At 39.3% G+C, this 18143-nt stretch overlaps 1 protein-coding gene across 1 annotated transcript in view; it reads right to left on the bottom strand.

The window, feature by feature from the left end:
• The window catches only part of FSIP1 (fibrous sheath interacting protein 1), a 226422-nt gene that overhangs the window by 175293 nt on the left and 32986 nt on the right, over window positions 1-18143 (bottom strand). Inside the window, exons 2-4 of the mRNA XM_011989321.1 lie at window positions 11588-11720; window positions 5656-5839; window positions 772-926 (exon numbers count right to left, since the gene is read on the bottom strand). Of these exons, the coding sequence (XP_011844711.1) occupies window positions 772-926; window positions 5656-5839; window positions 11588-11713 (465 nt within the window). The 5' untranslated portion in view covers window positions 11714-11720. The remainder of the gene's footprint in view (window positions 1-771; window positions 927-5655; window positions 5840-11587; window positions 11721-18143) is intronic.

Here is an 18143-nt window from a genome sequence, read left to right as displayed (position 1 = left end):
AAGGCTGCTGAAGAGAAAGCAGACATACGTACTTGATGAAAGCAGCTATTACACCTCTTCTTATTCCAGAGATGGAGGGGCCCAGCACTTTACCAGCCTGCTGCTGGTAAGAGACGTGGTACCCTGGGCCTGTCCCTGGGGAGATGAACACGCCAGTGCAGTGCTTGAAATCTGAATGCCACAGACCAAGTTTTCTTCTCAGGTTCCAGAAAAATATCACCCCTATAACTCCTTCATATACATACATATACATATCACTGCCACCACCTCCACAAAATAAAGCAATAAAGGCAGGCCACAGTAACACCATGGTCCATGATTTTCTTACTCAACTTATAGAGGAAATTCTTTTTTTCTATATATATAGAAAATATATATTATATACGTACATAAAAAATATATATTTTTTATATATATATATATATATATATATTTTTTTTTTTAGTGCCTCGCTCTGTCAGCCAGGCTGGAGTGCAGTGACATGATCATAGCTCACTGCACAGCCTTGAACTCCTGGGCTCAAGCAATCCTCCCACCTCAGCCTCCCAAGTAGCCAGGGCGACAAGCACGCACTACCATGCCTGGCTAATTTTTTAATTTTTTTGTACACATGGGGTCTCTTTATGTTGTTCAGGCTGGTCTCAAACTCCCAGCCTCAAGCGATCCTCCTGCCTCGGCCTCCCTAAGTGCTGAGATTACAGGCGTGAGCCGCCATGCCCAGCCAGGAGAATTTGTTTCTTACATGTCAGCATAAGGTTAGAGAATTCTTACCTTAATTTCTTCCCACAGCTTTATTCTCATTTCTAGACCTTGCTTCTTAATTTCTTTTTCTCTGCGTTGTTTCTTTGCCAATATTTTATCAAGTTTTTTCATCTTCTGAATAGCATCTTGAAGTTGAGAATCTAATTCTTCTAATTTGTGTTCATCTATATTGTGTGGAAAGTAAAAATAGGTCTGAAGTATAGTAAAATTATAAAGTTTTGTTTCGTTCTTACAATTTGTTCTTTCATTCAACAAATATTTATGGCTTATAGTAATAACTACTATACTGGTACCATGTATCTCGATTTACAAGGTGCTTTCACATGTATTTGTTTATATAATCACCTAACAACCCTATGAAATAGACAGTTATCTCTATTTTACAGTTGAGATAACTGGGTCCTTTCAAATAGGTAACAAATTATAGCACTGGACTCAGAAGTGATTCTCATTATTTTAAATCCCAAATTCTTTCTCCTTCATTCTGTTACACTTTCTATGTTCATGACTAAGAAACAGAAAATAAAGAATAAGACAAGAATCCTGTCCTAAAGCTGCTTCAGTCTAACTGAAAGAGAAGGCGTGTACACAAATGGCTACAGTAAAAAGCCGTATGTCTTCAGTGACACAAAGTGGTTGCAACACATAGAAAGAAGAAAAACTCAAACAAGTATTCCATGTAGCTTGTATCTTTTTTCTGTGATGCTTCCTTCATTCTAATTTCTTGAAGTACCTCAAAAGGTTCTTGAATTGTAGATAATTAGATAATACATAGTAACTTATTTGAAATTAAGGACACTTTAGAACTTCTGTCATTAACTTATGATTAATGATAATAATAATTAACATTTATAGAGCTACCTGATAGGCACAGTTTTAAGTGCTTTATTTTTAAGCATTATATCATTTAATGCTCATATTAACCCTCTGAGGTGGTATAATCACTGTTCTCATTTTACAAATCAGTAAACTGAAGCTATTTTGTAACTGAGTTACACGTATGTCCAAGGTCATATAACAGGTAAATGCCAGTCAGATTCCACCCAAATCTGTCTGACTGCAGAGCCAAAGCTCTTAGCCTCTTAGCCACAGATGATATTCTCTCTTTTTAAATCTGATGAAAGCTGATAATCCAGCAATGAATGAGCATGAATGCTCAAACAGTAAGTCTCAGCCACCCCAGGATAGATCATTAGAAGTGGCATATTATGCTAAGTAAGGCCAAATTTATCAACTTTTGAAAACCCAAAGAGTTCAGTGATGTTTCCCTATAATGGACATCACTTCTTCTTCTTCTTTTTTTTTTTGAGAGACAGTATCTCATTCTGTCAGGCTGAAGTGTGGTGGCATGATCATAGCTCACTGCAACCTCGAACTCCTGGGCTCAAGCAATCCTCCCACATCAGCTTCTGAATAGCCAGAGCCAAGACTACAGGCACATGCCAACATGCTTGGCTAATTAAAAAAAAAAAAAAAAAAAATTTGTAGAGATGGGGGTCTCACTATGCTGCCCAGGCTGGTTTTAAACTCCTGGGCTTAAGTGATACTCCTGCCTGGGCCTCCCAAATGCTGGGATTACAGGTACGAGCTACTGCTCTTAACTTCCTAATTTCCTTCTAAAGGAAAAAAAGAAAGAGGAAAGCAACTTATCCAAAAAGAATACTGATACTATTAAGAAAGAGGTTCCTGGAATCTTATTGCTTATGTACTTCAAAAGCAACACCTTCTAGTTCTCATTCCCAGCTGCCAATCCTAGCATTCTCAGGCTCTGTCAACATAGGTAGTCTATATAGCAGGCATTTTGAAGTAACCCATTCAGTACTAAAACCATATAAACAAATCCAACGTAAACTGTGTCAACAGCTAACCTCAATTATAATATCTTAGGTATGGGAAGGGGACAGGGAAGTGCTGGGTAGAAAAAGGTAGGGTCCCTGGTGAGGGCTCTACCCTTGGGCCTGTACCCACGGACCTAAATGAGAACAGGCACTCCTATTTTCACGCCCAAATATTGCATTTTCCAAGACCACTCTGGCCCACCATGCCCCCATCCTGTGCCCCTATAAACCGGAGACCTTTAGCATACACGACACAAGTGGCTGAGGAATAGAGGAACACACCAGCAGACACCGGCAAACCACTGACTGCAGAACGATGCAGATGCCAAGGGGAGTTCAGTCAGAGGCAGTTGGAGGAGAGTTCAACCACCGGGCAGCCCGACTCCAGGGGAAGACCACCTTCCCACTCCATCCTCCTTCCAGCTCCCCATCCATCTCACTGACAGCTACCTCTACCACTCAACAAAACCTTGCACTCATCCTCCAAGCCAACATGTGATTCGATTTTTCCAGTATACCAGAGCAAGAACCCAGGATACAGAAAGTCCTCTGCCCCGTGATAAGGCAGAGGGTCTAACAACTGATTAACACAAGCCGCCGGCAGACAGCAAAGCTGAAAAAGCACACTGTAACACTCCCACTTGGGCTTTGGGAGTTGTAAACATTCACCCTTAGATGCTGCTGTGGGGGCAGAGCCCAAAAGCACTCCCCAAGGCCTCTGCACCCCCCTCTAGGCGTTTGAGCAGCAAGGCACTGAAGAAGTGAGCCGCACCCCTGTCACACATCATGCAAGGGGGATAAGGGAACTCTCCCATTTCACTTCGTTTCCTGAAAACCATAATCCTGAGTCACCTGACCTAACAGTGAGAGCTGATCTCATCCCAAACATACTCTAAATCACAGCTCTCAAACTTTTTCTCAGCTCCCCTTTACAGCCTTAAAAATTATTGAGAACCCAGCAGGGCACGGTGGCTCACGCCTGTAATCCCAGCACTTTGGGGGCCAAGGCGGGCGGATCATGAGGTCAGGAGATCAGATCATGCTGGCTAACACAGTGAAACCCCGTCTCTACTAAAAATACAAAAAAAATTAGCCAAGCGTGGTGGCAGGCACCTGTAGTTTCAGCTACTTGGGAGACTGAGGCAGGAGAATGGCATGAACCCAGGAGGCAGAGCTTGCAGTGAGCTGCGATCACACCACTGCACTATAGCCTGGGCGAAAGAGTGAGACTCCGTCTCAAAAAAAAAAAAAAAAAAAAAAAAATTATTGAGAACCCATAGTAACTTTTCTTATGTGGGTTATAGCTATTGATAATGAACATATTAGAAATCAACACTGAAAAGTACTGTAAATATTTACTTATTAATTCACTTTCAAAAATAAAAAAACATGCTATTACTAATTATGTTAACATAAGTATCACATTTTATGACAAATAACTATATTGTCAAAAAATTAGTGAGAAGAGTGGTATTGTTCAAATTTGCAATATCTGGATGAAGGGAACACAGCTGGATTCTCATATTCTCATAGGAAGACAGTCATCCTATTGTAATCTGTTGTTTTGGCTAAAGTATATGCAGAAAATTTGGCCTCACACAGATATATGGTTAAAAAAGGAAGAAGAAACTTAATACCTATTCAGATAATTGGATAGTCTTCTTTGATACTACACCAAAACTTAACAGGGGTGGTTTCTTACAGGTTAACTGTTAAGTGAAGTCTGTAATCAAATCAGTGAGCTTTACGTATTTGTTCCATTAAAATCCCTGAATCTGTATTTCATGTTGAATGGATCTTTTATCCTACATTGATCATTTGGAAAACAGTGGTTAACTAAATTATGCAGACCTTCAACCTGTTAACACATTTCATTACACAAAGGCATCAGTTAATATTGCCACCAGTTTTTATAAGAAAATTCTAAGTATTGGAAAGCTATCAACCTCACAGTGACATATGCAGTTTTCCAAAACTGTAATTTTCACTCGAAAGCTCAAGTTTTACCATTGGCAACAAATACTGTCAGTAGTTATCCTCGAAGTAACATGTTTATTTTCTTAAAAAGAAGTCTACCAAATACCCATCTGAATGATAATTGTCAGTCATTCTTTCAAGTAAAAATGGTGTTCCATTACAAAAGTGGCCAGTTCAGCTCTCAACTCCAACCATCACAAAAGTACTTTTCTTCAACACAACCTTCAAACTTTGGCATACAGCATAATTGCTTTATGTATATTTCCCATTTTGCCCCACAGGATGTTAAGAAGATGCATATTTAAGGGTAAAAATTTCATAAAATTGATAGTTTTTACTGATTCATAGCCGGTGACACTGGCTATTTCTTTTTCCTGTCAGTGCCTGGTTGCAAAGAATACAATGACTACTAGTGCATTTTGGTGCCATTGTCCAGATTCATGATAAAGCACCAGGAATTCTGCTCACCATTCCTTTTATACCATCAGTACAAATGTCAGTATGGTGAACACAAAGGCAAACAGCATCTCAGTATTACTATGAAAACAGCTTTCACCTTGCAGAGCCCCTGCAAGGGTCTCAGGGACACCATCTCCCACCATATCCCCATGGCTCTGCAGACCACTTTTTGAGAAACACTATTCTAATTCATTCTGACTAGAATTAATTTATCACTATAAAAAACGTCATTTTTTAAAAATCCAAATGTTATTGGGTGGGATTATCCCCACAAATTATAGCATATATTTTATTGTACAATTTTAGTCATCAAAAAATCAATAAATTGCATCATAAAATGCAGAAATACTCCCTACTTGATTAATGTATAATGACCACAATATTTTATTAAATAACATATTTTGTTATATTTCTAATATAGGTATATTTAAGGGCTCTTAATATTCTTATAAATAAAAAGTGGTGATTACTTGCTCACAAATAGTGTATGTCTTTTTTGGTTTATTATTTCTACTCACTTGATAAAAACACATGTAATACTAACACCTTCAATATGACATTTGTAATTATCATTAACATTTGTAATTATCATTAGCCAATCACCTACTGATTATCCTACCTGAACACTCAGGGATTATCTGATGTTGAACCAAATCCAGATCTTCATCTGACCCCTCTTCAGCCAATTTTATTTTCTCAGAGCAGCTTTCACGCTTATCATCATTACTAGTTCTTCTGTTCTCTGTATTACTGCTTTCGGAGTGGTCCTCTTTACCAGAGTTCAAGTTGCTTGCAGTATCAACCTAAAAATAATTTCCAAAAAACAGTTTCTGAAAATACTGTATTTTTTAAAACTTTACATTTCTAGAATGTTTTGACACTAATGGAAGCAGATGGAGAATGTACATAAATGCAATACACTAGCATTAAAGTATTCTAGAAATATAACACTCTAATTAAACATAATTTAACTACACAATTCCATGTAATAACATTTGCACCATTCTCCAGCAATCCTTAGCAATAATGGAGAAGAGTCTACATCAGTCCTGAAGGGAACTGCTATCTGCCGGGCTCTGGGATAAGGCACACCGGGCCTGCTCCTTGAGCTTACACTGGGATGGGCAGTTAAAGGTCTAATACGACAGCCACTTGCCACATGTGGCTACAGAACGGTTGAAAAGTGGTTAGTCTGAGTTGAGATGTGCTTTCTAGTGACAGTCTCCTAATCAGAACCCTGTGCTTTGGTCATTTATTTATTTCTATGATATTCACAGTTTTTCTATTTCATTTTAGTATCCCTTTACATTTTAGCAAAGTTCATTTTGAAAACACCACTTGACACAGTTGTGTTTTCCTAAGAGAACAGAAAAGGACCTCCGTGGCCGGGTGAGGGAAAAGCAGGGATCAGAGACCCTGGGGTTGGTAAACTGTGATGAAAATCACTTCAGAAGTTAACACAGCCCCAGGGAAAGAGACAAGGCCTCCGAGAGAGAATCAGCCCCTTCTCAAAGGAGCACCTTTCCCTTCTCAACAGACAGAATGTCTCCTCCAGCCCATCTGCTCTAAGCCCTCGGTAGGTTTTGTGTTCTCTCTGCACCACATGCTCAACCATCCGCCACAATCTGCAGTCCCCTCGTGAATCCCCAGGTTGGAAGACGGGCAGTGCTGAGAATGAAACTGCCAGGAATGCAGGCCTGCATGGGGATGTCCCTGCCTCAGGCAGGACATAAACCCAGCAGAACTGAGCTGACTCGGTGGTAATAATCACAGCCATCATTTATGGAAGAATTACTATCAGCCATGGCCTGCCTCATTCACTCCTCACAATGACCCTATGGTGTAGGTTTCACTGCCATGAATTAACAGAGCAGAAAACAGACCTAGCCGAAAATGAAACTAGTGAAGGCCCCATTTATAAATAAGCAACATAGTGTTTACTTTATGTAATCTGGGAGGTGGCTAAACAGGGTTCCCTAATCAAAAACATATTTCTGCCAAAGGCAGAAAAAGCCTGGAATTCCACAATATCCAGTTAATCCTTAAGGCCTTCTGTCCTGTGAAAATGCTAACATTTCCGGGAGAAGCTGCACAAGTTCTGTCCATCATTTATATTGGTATAAATGAACTTAGCAGACCTTCCTCTGAGGCTGGGTTTCACATGGGGGAATAAAGAATACACAAAAGGGAACTAGATGGATAGTATACTTCAGGGTACCCCAAGACCTTTCACACCCATCATCTCATATGATCCTAACTCAGAAAGAGCAGAAGGTAATGAGGCACAAAGGTGAAGCTGGAGAACTAAGCAAATTTCACAAATATTCCCACAGTTTCCCACCCTACTAGCTACCAACTGTCTTCCCCATCCCATTGCCCACTGGCCTCTCTATTCCTAACCCCCTTGCTCTTCTGTCCTGTGGTCTATATGTATGATTTTTCTCTCTTCCTCATTCTTAACACCACATCCCACCTCTATATATATGTGTGGGGGTGTGTGTGTGTGTATATATATATATATCTTTTGGACAGGGTCTCACTCTGTTGCCAAGGCTGGAGTGCAGTGGCGTGATCACGGCTCACTGCAGCCTCAACCTCCTAGGCTCAAGCAATCCTCCCACCTCAGCCTCCCCAACTAGCTGGGACCACAGGTGCATGCCACCACACCCAGCTAATTTTTGTATTTTTTAATAGAAATGGGGTTTCACCACATTGCCTAGGCTGGTCTCAAACTCCTGGGCTCAAGCAATCCACCCTCCTTGGCCTCCCAAAGTGCTGAGATTACAGGCGTGAGCCACCGTGCCCAATCTATTTTTATTCTTTGAGATGGAGTCTCGCTCTGTTGACCAGGCTGGAGTGCAGTGTTGTGATCTCAGCTCACTGCAGCCTCCGCCTCCCGGATTCAAGCAATTCTCCTGCCTCAGCCTCCCAAGTAGCTGGGATTACAGGCGCCCACCACCACACCCGGCTAATTTTTGTATTTTTAGTAGAGACGGGGCTTCACCATGTTGGCCAGGCTGGTCTCGAACTCCTGGGCTCAAGCAATCCTCCCACCTCGGCCTCCCACAGTGCTGGGGTTACAGACGTGAGCCACCGCGCCCAGCCCCACCTCCATTTTTCATGGCTCCACGTCCCCTACTCCATACCTTTACCTTAATCGCAGGAAACACAAATGCCTCATGAAACCCCTTCCTAATATTTAGATTCCTACTTGAAACCCATGGGATTTTTACACAAAGTACAACCACTGGCTCTTTAAAAAAAAAATTCATAAGCAACAACAAGCCAAAATTTTTAGAATGAGAAATATATTATCACTAAACACGTCACTAAAACACTAATATTTTAAGCTCATTTTCTGCTGTGAAAAAAAAATTCAGTAAGAATTTAATAAAAGACAAATCTGAGCAATAAAACTAACCAGCACACCAAGATTTATTATTCAAACAATATGTAAGGTTTTCTAGACGTTGAATGATTTGCAATCAGCAGTCAGCATACAATATATTTGTAGCTTTCTTCCCCAATCTAAGGTGAACCTTGCTGATTTTCTATGAACTTGATTAACACAAATCACAACTTTGAAAACTCTGCTTTCAATATAATTGTCAAAGTTCAGACTGGCTAATAAATATTCTAGAGTTTAACCTGTAGCTTAGCAGGTTGAAATAAAATCTGAGTTTACGTGATCACTGATATTCTGGTTTTAATAAGTCTTGAATGAAGTAATATTAATCTGTGTATTAAAACATGTATAAGTATTAATATCATGAAGTTGCTACTTAAAAAAAATTGTCACCCAGAAATAAATAAGCAGGAATACTAATTCTATGCTATTCTAAAATTTGCAATCTGGACAACCTAGTGAGACCTCGTCTCTATTTAAAATTTTTTTAAAAAGAAATTAGCCACATGTATTAACATGCATGAATATCAAATGTATTATGTATGTATGCTAGGATATAAAAGCCAGTGTGAAAAGCTACATACGTATGATTCCATTTATACAACCTTCTGGAAAAGGAAAAAAAAAAGGGACAGAGAATAGGTCAGTAATGTTAAGGGATTAAGAGTGACATTGGATTATTTACAAAGTAAAAGAATGAAAAAATGTTTTGAGGGATGATGGAACAAACTGTTCTATATCTTGATTGTAATGGTAGTTATATCACTCAATCTGTTTGCCAAAACTGTACAACAAAAAGTGAATTTTATTGTATGTGAATTTTTTAACCAATAACTAAAAGTTAATAGATCAATTGAGATACAATATTAATACATCAGAAGATTTAATATCACAAAGTTAGAAATTCTCCCCAAATTAATCTGTAAAGTGAAAGCAATTTCAATCAAAACCCCAACCGGATTTTTCAGAACTTAAAAAACTGATCTAAAGTACATATAGTCCAGGCGCGGTGGCTCACGCCTATAATCCCAACACTCTGGGAGGCTGAGGCATGTGGATCGCCTGAGGTCAGGAGTTCAAGACTAGCCTGGCCAACATGGTGAAATCCCATATCTACCAAAAATAGAAAAATTAAGTGGGTCTATTGGTTTGTGCCTGTAGCCCCAGCTATTCAGGAGGCCGAGACAGGAAAATCACTTGAACCCAGGAGGCAGAGGTTGCAGTGAGCCTAGATCACACCATTGTATTCCGGCCTGGGCAAAATAGTGAGACTCAAAAAAAAAAAAAAAATACATATAGAAGAGCAAAAAGCCAAGGATAGTTAAGACAGTCCTGAAAAAAAAATAATATGGAAAAGCCACTAACAGATATCAGTAATTATTACAAAGCTGTAAGAGTTAACACACCATATAGTAGTGATGCAGGACTAGATGAAACAAAACTGCATTTTATGCAAAGTCACTTACAGCTAGGGTTCTGGACATATGTTAGGATAATCTGATTAGATGAACCTGCACAAGATTTAGAAAGCACATGTGAGGTAGAAGCATCTTCCTAAGTTTCTGATAGGAAGCTGGCAGAAAAATATCAAAGGCAGCCATCTCTGCATGTCTAGTCACCAGCTTTGTGGTTCTGAGGGACTTGGGGCAGTGGCGGAAGCAGCAGCAGCAACTTTCTGAACTCTGGATTACAGCTCTGGTGGCGTGACCTAAGAACCCATAATCCAGGGGAAGCCCCTCCCTGGACTCCCTTTCTTGCTGGTCGTCTGTTGACTTTGAGGTCTTCTGTTGATTTCGAGGAACTAAACTCTTCTTTGCAGTGGGGGAGGTGGAGGGGGAACACAGTCTCACTTTGTCACCTAGGCTGCAGTGCAGTGGCACAATCGTAGCTCACTGCAGCCTTCAACTCCTGAAATCAAGCTATCCTCTTGCCTCAGCCTCCTGAGTAGCTGGGACTACAGGCATGTGCCACCATGTCCCGCTATTTTTTTTAATTTTTTGTAGAGTTAGGGTCTCGTAATGTTGCCCAGGCTTTAACTCTTATATTCAATCCCTCTCTGCTTGAAATACCTAGAGTGCTACTCCTGAACCACATCATGACAGACAAAACTCTAAGAGTTCCATAATGGAGAAGCTAGTCTACAGATTAAAAAAAGAGTATGAATTCATTAACTTGCAAAAATTTTTTTCATTATAATGTTCAAATTATTCATTTCCTAACACCTTAAAAGAAATAAATGAGAAAACTAATGCTTTAAATAAAAAAAATCAAGTCTAGATATTTTAAGGGAAAAAAAAGGGACAGCTAAAGAAAAAAAAAAAAGGTCACAGCCAGATAATACCTAACAGGGTTTGGCTCTGTGTCCCCACCCAAATCTCATGTCGAATTGTAATTCCCAGTGTTGGAGGAGGGGCCTGGTGGTAGGTGACTGAATCATTGCTGTTATTGTGATAGCGTTCTCACGAAATTTGGTTGTTTGAAAGTGTGTAGTACCTCCTCCTTCACTTTCTCTCTCTCCTCTGCTCCAGCCATGTAGGATGTGCCGGCTTCCCCTTCACCTTCTGCCATGATTGTAAGTTTCCTGAGGCCTCCCCAGTCATGCTTCCTGTACAGCCTGTGGAACCATGCAAACCTCCTTTCTTTATAAACTACTCCGTCTCAGGTAGTTATTTTACAGCAATGTGAGAAAGGACTAATACAATATACCTACCAAATATACATCACATGACCTTTACTAAACCATTTTTTTTAAATACTGAACCTTTTTAAGTAAGTGTTTTTAGTCAAAGTCAATGGTGGCATATTAGATGTTAGAATACAAAACTTCCTTATAAAGAAAAAAAGAGTCAATGCACAAGTTTTAACAAAGTACAATGTAGAGAAATAAACCACACTCCAAAAAAAGAAAGGAAAAAAAGGAAAGTGGGAGGGAGGGGAGGAGCAGAGGGAGGAGAGAGAGAGAGGGAAGGAATGGAGTAGAGTTTTTCTCATATTAATCTAGATTAAACCCAAGAAATCTGCAAGTGCTCCCCGAACACACTGTCTAAGGAGAAAATTTAAAATGGGATATTAAAACCACCTTAGTTTCATCAACTGCTGAGAAGTTAGGGGAAGGAGTTTAAATCTTTTCTAAACAGTAAATTACCTTGCAGGATGCTGGTTCTGTTGAGAGCACCTCCAAAGACGCATTTGAACTTCTGCTCCCAGGGCGTATTCTTGAATTTGAAGCTGGTTTTGAAATTCCATCTAGGTTTCCCTTTATAATATCCATTGAAATCCTGGGACAACAAATAAAATATTTAATACCAAGCGACTTGGATATTTAAATCTTTCATTAGTTAGTGTTAATATCCAATTACTCAGAGGCTTTGTTTTAAAGATTATGTTGCTACTGAAGTCACACTTAAGGGTTCCCCAGCTTCACCAAAAGATATCTTGTGTACACGGATTGTTAAATCTTATGCCACAGTATACATAAAATATACTGCCCAGGATGTTAGATACTGAATACGGCTAAAAGAGAATGCAGAAGTGAATGCCATCTCGGTTGCTTCCTGGGCCTCCAGGAAGAAACACTTCCTGTGTCCCTGGTCTTCCCCGAGGGAACATTCAGGGGCATCGCTGTCTCTCAAGCAAGATCCACTTCATCTTAGTGATTGCTAAGTCCCTCCTGCTACTTTAATTTTTGAAAATGAGTCTCACTCTGTCACCCAGGCTGGATGGGGACAGTGGCGCGATCTTGGCTCCCCGCAACCTCTGCCGCCCAGGTTCAAGCAATTCTCCCTACCTCAGCCTCCCAAGTAGCTGGGATTATAGGAGCCCGCCACCACACCCAGCTTGTGTTTGTGTGTGTGTGTGTGTGTGTGTGTGTGTGTGTGTGTGTGTAAGTAGAGACGGGTGACCTCATGTGATCTGCCGCCTCGGCCTCCCAAAGTCCCCTTGCTACTTTCTTTCAGTTTTGCCTTCTTTTTTTGTAGCCTTGCCTACTCTAGCTCAGCCTTCTTCCTTCTCAGCTCTGATTTCTTCTCTCCCCTGTGGTGCTGCATTTTCATGGAGTACCTAAGCACTGCTCTCATTTTATCAACTCTCTCCTTCTAAAACCCATAATTCTATTTCTACCCTCTGAAGCAAGAGAACAAAATCTACTTCCCTCATTAGAGGACAGATTTTCATTATCTGGCTACACATTACCAATCTATTTAACTATTTTTCATGTGATATTATCCACAGGCCTCTCACCACCCTGGCTGTTCTATATCTAGTGCTATTTCCGGAAGCAGGAAATACTAGGAGGGGTGGCATAAGCTACAGACACAGTGAGCGATGCTGCACATTGATCCTTCCAAACCGTGTGGCCTACCAAGACCATTCCAGCTCTGTCCTGTGACACTGGGGCAACACGCATGCTGAGTCAAACGGGAAGAGAGAGAGAATTCCAGCTTTTGCCCTCTCATACTCGGCTTTGCATGTGAATGGGTGCCTTCCAACAAATCCTGTCCTAAATTCCTACCAATTATACATTCAACCATAACAGAATGAAAAAGGCAATTGCTTCTACCCAACAATGTTCTTTTCTTATCCTATGAAATGACTCATCTTTCTTTTGCTTGTTGAACAGCAGAGGCAGGGTCCAGAGAAGCTGTGGACACAGGAGAAAGCACAAATACAAACAACCTGAGGCTTCACCTAGGTACACAGAGCGATGTTATGGCTTGGCTTCCAACCATTCAATGTGCCAAAGCTTATGCTTAAGAGACCAGGAGGTCAGCTCTTCCCATCTCAGCAAATGAAAAAGGCATTGATCTCAACATTATTCAAACTCTGCAAAAGGGTTTGGGCTCACTCAGGAAAGCACTGACATTATTATTGTGGGATGATGAATCACCCTGGCCCCTCACATCACAACCAAAAAGCATAAGTCACCAAAAGGCCAAATGTCTTGTAAACGCCCTAAGCAGCCTGTCAAGGGAGACTTATTGCTGCTTGCAGAGGGAGCAATGAGATGCAAGCATGCGCAGAGCCGCATAATACATGTCAATAAAGGCAGAGGCACAAGGAACCAACAATGACCTGGATCAGCTAAAGGGCTCCACAAATCTTTCATTCTGCTTTAGAAATAGGTCTGTTCTATTAGATTCACTCCTGAAAATAATAAATTAAATAAAATGCAGTTCCTGAGGTAGGTGGGGATGCAGTAACAGACTATCTTATGAATTTGGCCATCTAGAAAAAGGGATGGATAAAGGGTATTAAAATTGGATCTTACAGATGTATTTAAGCATTTGGAAAGAAATTGTAACTGCCACATAGAAATTCCAGAAGAAAAATAAAGCCCTGTACAAGAAAAAAAGCAATCAAACAATATGTAAATAGTTATAATTATGTAAGCATTGAATGTTGACTTAACCAAATATTATGCCTTAATTATACTGAGCATACGCAAGAAGGAGTGCACAAAAGGAAGCGAGTAGTAACATAAATGTAATCTGTTATCATAGGAAATCAAAGAGACTGTCCAGAAATTGATAAAGCCAAACAATAGTTAAATATAATACTTTAATGAAAGTAAAAACTAATTTTATAAGTAATAAAAAATATGAAATCTCCAACAGACTGGAAGGAACATAAATTGATAAACATAAAGATAAATTTCATAATCATAGAATTAATGACTTAGTAAGCATGACACTAAGAGCATAAATCAAAAAGGAAAATAACAGATGTGGCTACATAATAATTAATGCTCTTGAGTCTCAAACATGAAAAAGAACTCTTAAGTGAAATTAAAAGGAAACTGAGAAACTGGGGAAAATAAATGCAACATAGATGACATACAAAAGTGTAATACATTCACATATTTATAGAGCTCTTACCAATCAGTAAGAAAAAAAAATTCTAATAGAAAACTGGGTAAAGATTTTAAAATGAAATGCACATATCAAAAAAATAGAGAAAGACATACGAATTGTCGACAATCCCACTTTAAAAAGTCCAATTTCTCTAATTAAAGGAATATACACAAGGGGACCTGAAAGATGATGACACATCAAGGAAGTAAGAGTAGTGGGTTCTGGATTGGTGGGTTCCTGGATGTTCTTGTACCCTTGCTTATCTTATTTTCTGTTTTGCTATTAACTATATCTTGTATTTATAACTAAAGAATTCATTTATTATAGAAAGATCTCTAGAATGTACTAAAAGGTATTTGAAAATAAATTAAAAATCACCCAATGTCCCACCACCCTGAGCTAAACACTATTGGTACATCTCTTTCCCATTTTTACTCTACGTGTTTTTCAACAAAATTGGACTAACGTGTTTCTCGCCACTACATAATGAGCATTTTCTTATGACATTAAAACACTTCAAAATAGAATCGTATTTACTTCACGATACTTGATTGAATAGACAGATTAGACATGTGACCAGATCCTAAATTGTAACAAGTGCCAACTTTTTGTAATATTCATTTCAAATAAGATTAATTTAAAGTTTTTCATACAGGCTTGTGAGAAATGCAATCAACATAGATGAATTAAAGCCAACATGGAGACATATGGCTGCTATAATTTGGTATTTTGAGATGAATAAAAGAATCAAAAGAAAATGAATCCTCCTCTGTTGAGTCATTATGAATAGCAAGCCTTTAAAGAGTGGGACGAATTTATTTTCATTATTTTTATGTCTAAAAATTATTTATGTATGGTCAATTTTTTTCCTTTATATATTTGTGTATTGTGTAAGGAATACTTGCCCATGCAGAAAAACATCAAATAATACAGGTGAACATAAAAAATGTTTTAAGTCAAAATTCAGCTTACCCCAAGAATTAGTGTTAATAGAGACTTGCAAGTCTCACTTTTTTAGGCATATGCAAACCTTCTATCCTTTATACCCACCGACTCCTCCCCAATGCAAACACATGCAAACGGCATGGTGCTTTGCAACTTGCTTTTTCACAATTAACAATCTATTTCATATATTTTTCTATATCACCATTTATAGATATACGTCATGCTTTCAAACAACAGCATAATATCCCATACGTGTAGCACTTTTTTAATCAGTTAACTTTGGTGGTATGTAGAATATTTGCTATTAAAAGCAATTCTAAAACTTGCTCAAGATGTATCACAGATCTAAAGTAAAACTTAACACTACAAAATTTTCTTTTTGTCATTGCTGTTATTGTATTTGTAGTAAAGACGGGGTTTCACCATGTTGGCCAGGCTGGCCTCGAATCCCTGACCTCAAGTGATCTGCCTGCCTCAGCCTCTCAAACTGCTGGGATTATAGGGGTGAGCCACCAGGCCTGGCCAAAACCATAAAATTTCTAAAAAATACATGTGACTGTGGGTTAGGCAAAAATTTCTTACATACATCATCAAAGGCATGATTCATAAAAGAAAATATTGATAAATTGGAAGGCATCAAAATGTAAAACTTGTACTCTTCAAAAGATGTTAAGACAAGGAAAACAAAACCCAAAGACTAGGAGTCTTTGGGTATCTGACACATATCTGACAAAGGACGCATATCATGAATATATAAACAAGTATCAAGACTCACTAACAAGAAAACAAAGGATTTAGACATACACATCACCCAAGATGATGTATGGATGTCAAAAGAGCACATGAAGAGATGTTAATCATTATTACTTCTCAAAAAAATGAAATAAAAATCACAATGAGATACCACTACACACCTATTTAAATGACAAAAATTAATTTTTTAGAAAACTGACAATACCAAGTGCTGACAAAGTTGGAAGCAACTTTAACACTCATACTGCCAGTGACAGTGCAAAATCATCACTTTTCAAAACTGCTTGGCAGTTTCTTACAGTTAAACATATACTTACCATATGACTCCACAATCTCATTCATATTTACCCAGGAAACGAAAACATATTCACACACACACACACACAAAAACTATACCTGCATATTTATACCAGTTTCATTAATAACAGCCAACAACCGGAAAGAACCCATCCGAATGTGCCTCAAGTAGGAAATGGATAAATACACATAGGAAATGCATAAATATACGACTGTACATCCATACAATGGACTATTGTGTCCAGAATTGGTTCCAGAATTGGTTCCTTCCGGTGGGTTCTTGGTCTCCCTGATTTCAAGAATGAAGCCACGGACCCTCGCCGTGAGTGTTACAGTTCTTAAAGATGTGTGTCCTGAGTTTGTTCCTTCAGCTGTTCAGATGTGTCCAGAGTTTCTTCCTCCCGGTGGGTTCGTGGTCTCACTGGCTTCGGGAGTGAAGCTGCAGACCTCTGTGGTGACTGTTACAGCTCATAAAAGTATTGCAGACCCAAAGAGTGAGCAGCCACAAGATTTACTGCAAAGAGTGAAAGAACAAACCCCCCACAAAGTGAAAGGGGGCCCCAGCAGGTTCCTGCTGCTGGTTCCAGGGGCCAGCTTTTATTCCCTTATTTGGCCCCACCCACATCCTGCTGATTGGTCCATTTTACAGAGAGCTGATTGGTCCATTTTACAGAGCACTGATTGGTCCGTTTTCACAGAGTGCTGATTGGTGTGTTTACAAACCTTTAGCTAGACATAGAGTGCTGATTGGTGCATTTTTACAGAGTGCTGATTGGTGCATTTCCAAGCCTTTAGCTAGACATAGAGTGCTGATTGGTGCATTTTTACAGAGTGCTGATTGGTGCATTTACAATCCTTTAGCTAGACACAGAGCACTGATTGGTGCATTTACAATCCTTTAGCTAGACACAGAGCACTGATTGGTGTGTTTACAATCCTTTAGCTAGACAGAAAAGTTCTCCAAGTCCCCAACCAACCCAGAAGCCCAGCCGGCTTCATCTCTCACTATTAGCAACATAAAGGAACAAACAACAGATACACAGAACATGAATGAATAGCAACTGCATGATGCTAAGCTGAAAGAAACCTGATTCAAAAAGCCACAGGGTGTTTGCTTCCATCAATATGACAGTCTGGAATGGGCAAAATTACAGGAACAAAAAACTAAGTGGTTGCCAGCAATAGGGTTAGGGAAGGGGTTAACTACAAAGAGCACTAGGGAATTTGGGGTCCATGACGAAACTTCCATATTCTGATTGTAGTGGCTGGTAATTACATAACTGTATGCATTTGTCAAAACTCATAGAACTTTAGATTAAATGGGTGAAGCTTACCATAAGTTATACCTCAATTGTAAGTTAATATCTTTGTGCCAATATTTCTTTAGCTATGGTCATACATCCATAAAATAAATTAGAATTGCTGAGTCAAAGAACAATTATGTTTCAAATTTTGGTAGTTCGCCAAATTGTACTCCAAAAAGGCTGCACCAAATTACACTACTTCCCCAACAGTGGACTGGGGCCCATCTGATTATGTCAAAGTTGTTTCATCTTCTCCAGTCTGAGAGGTGTAAAAGGTATCTGTGAATTTGGTTTACATTTCTTCACGAGAAAAGTTGAGTCTGTAATCAATTGTTTGCTGTTTGCATCTTTTTATTTTACCTGTGAAATGCCTATTTGCATCCTTTGCCGTTTACGGTCTAGTTTAAATGGCTGGTGATCAGTTATAGATCTTGGTGGGAAGATCTAGATCTCGGGAAAGTGGAAGCCTTGGTTGGTTACAGGTCCTAATGTTAGGTGATTCCTGGAGAAACAGCCTCCGCGGAGGCAGAAGCCCTTGGGGCCCCGCCCCCAA

Source organism: Mandrillus leucophaeus, unplaced genomic scaffold (assembly GCF_000951045.1).
Source record: "Mandrillus leucophaeus isolate KB7577 unplaced genomic scaffold, Mleu.le_1.0 Scaffold35, whole genome shotgun sequence".
NCBI lineage: Eukaryota > Metazoa > Chordata > Mammalia > Primates > Cercopithecidae > Mandrillus > Mandrillus leucophaeus.
This window is presented reverse-complemented; position numbering and strand designations above follow the sequence as displayed.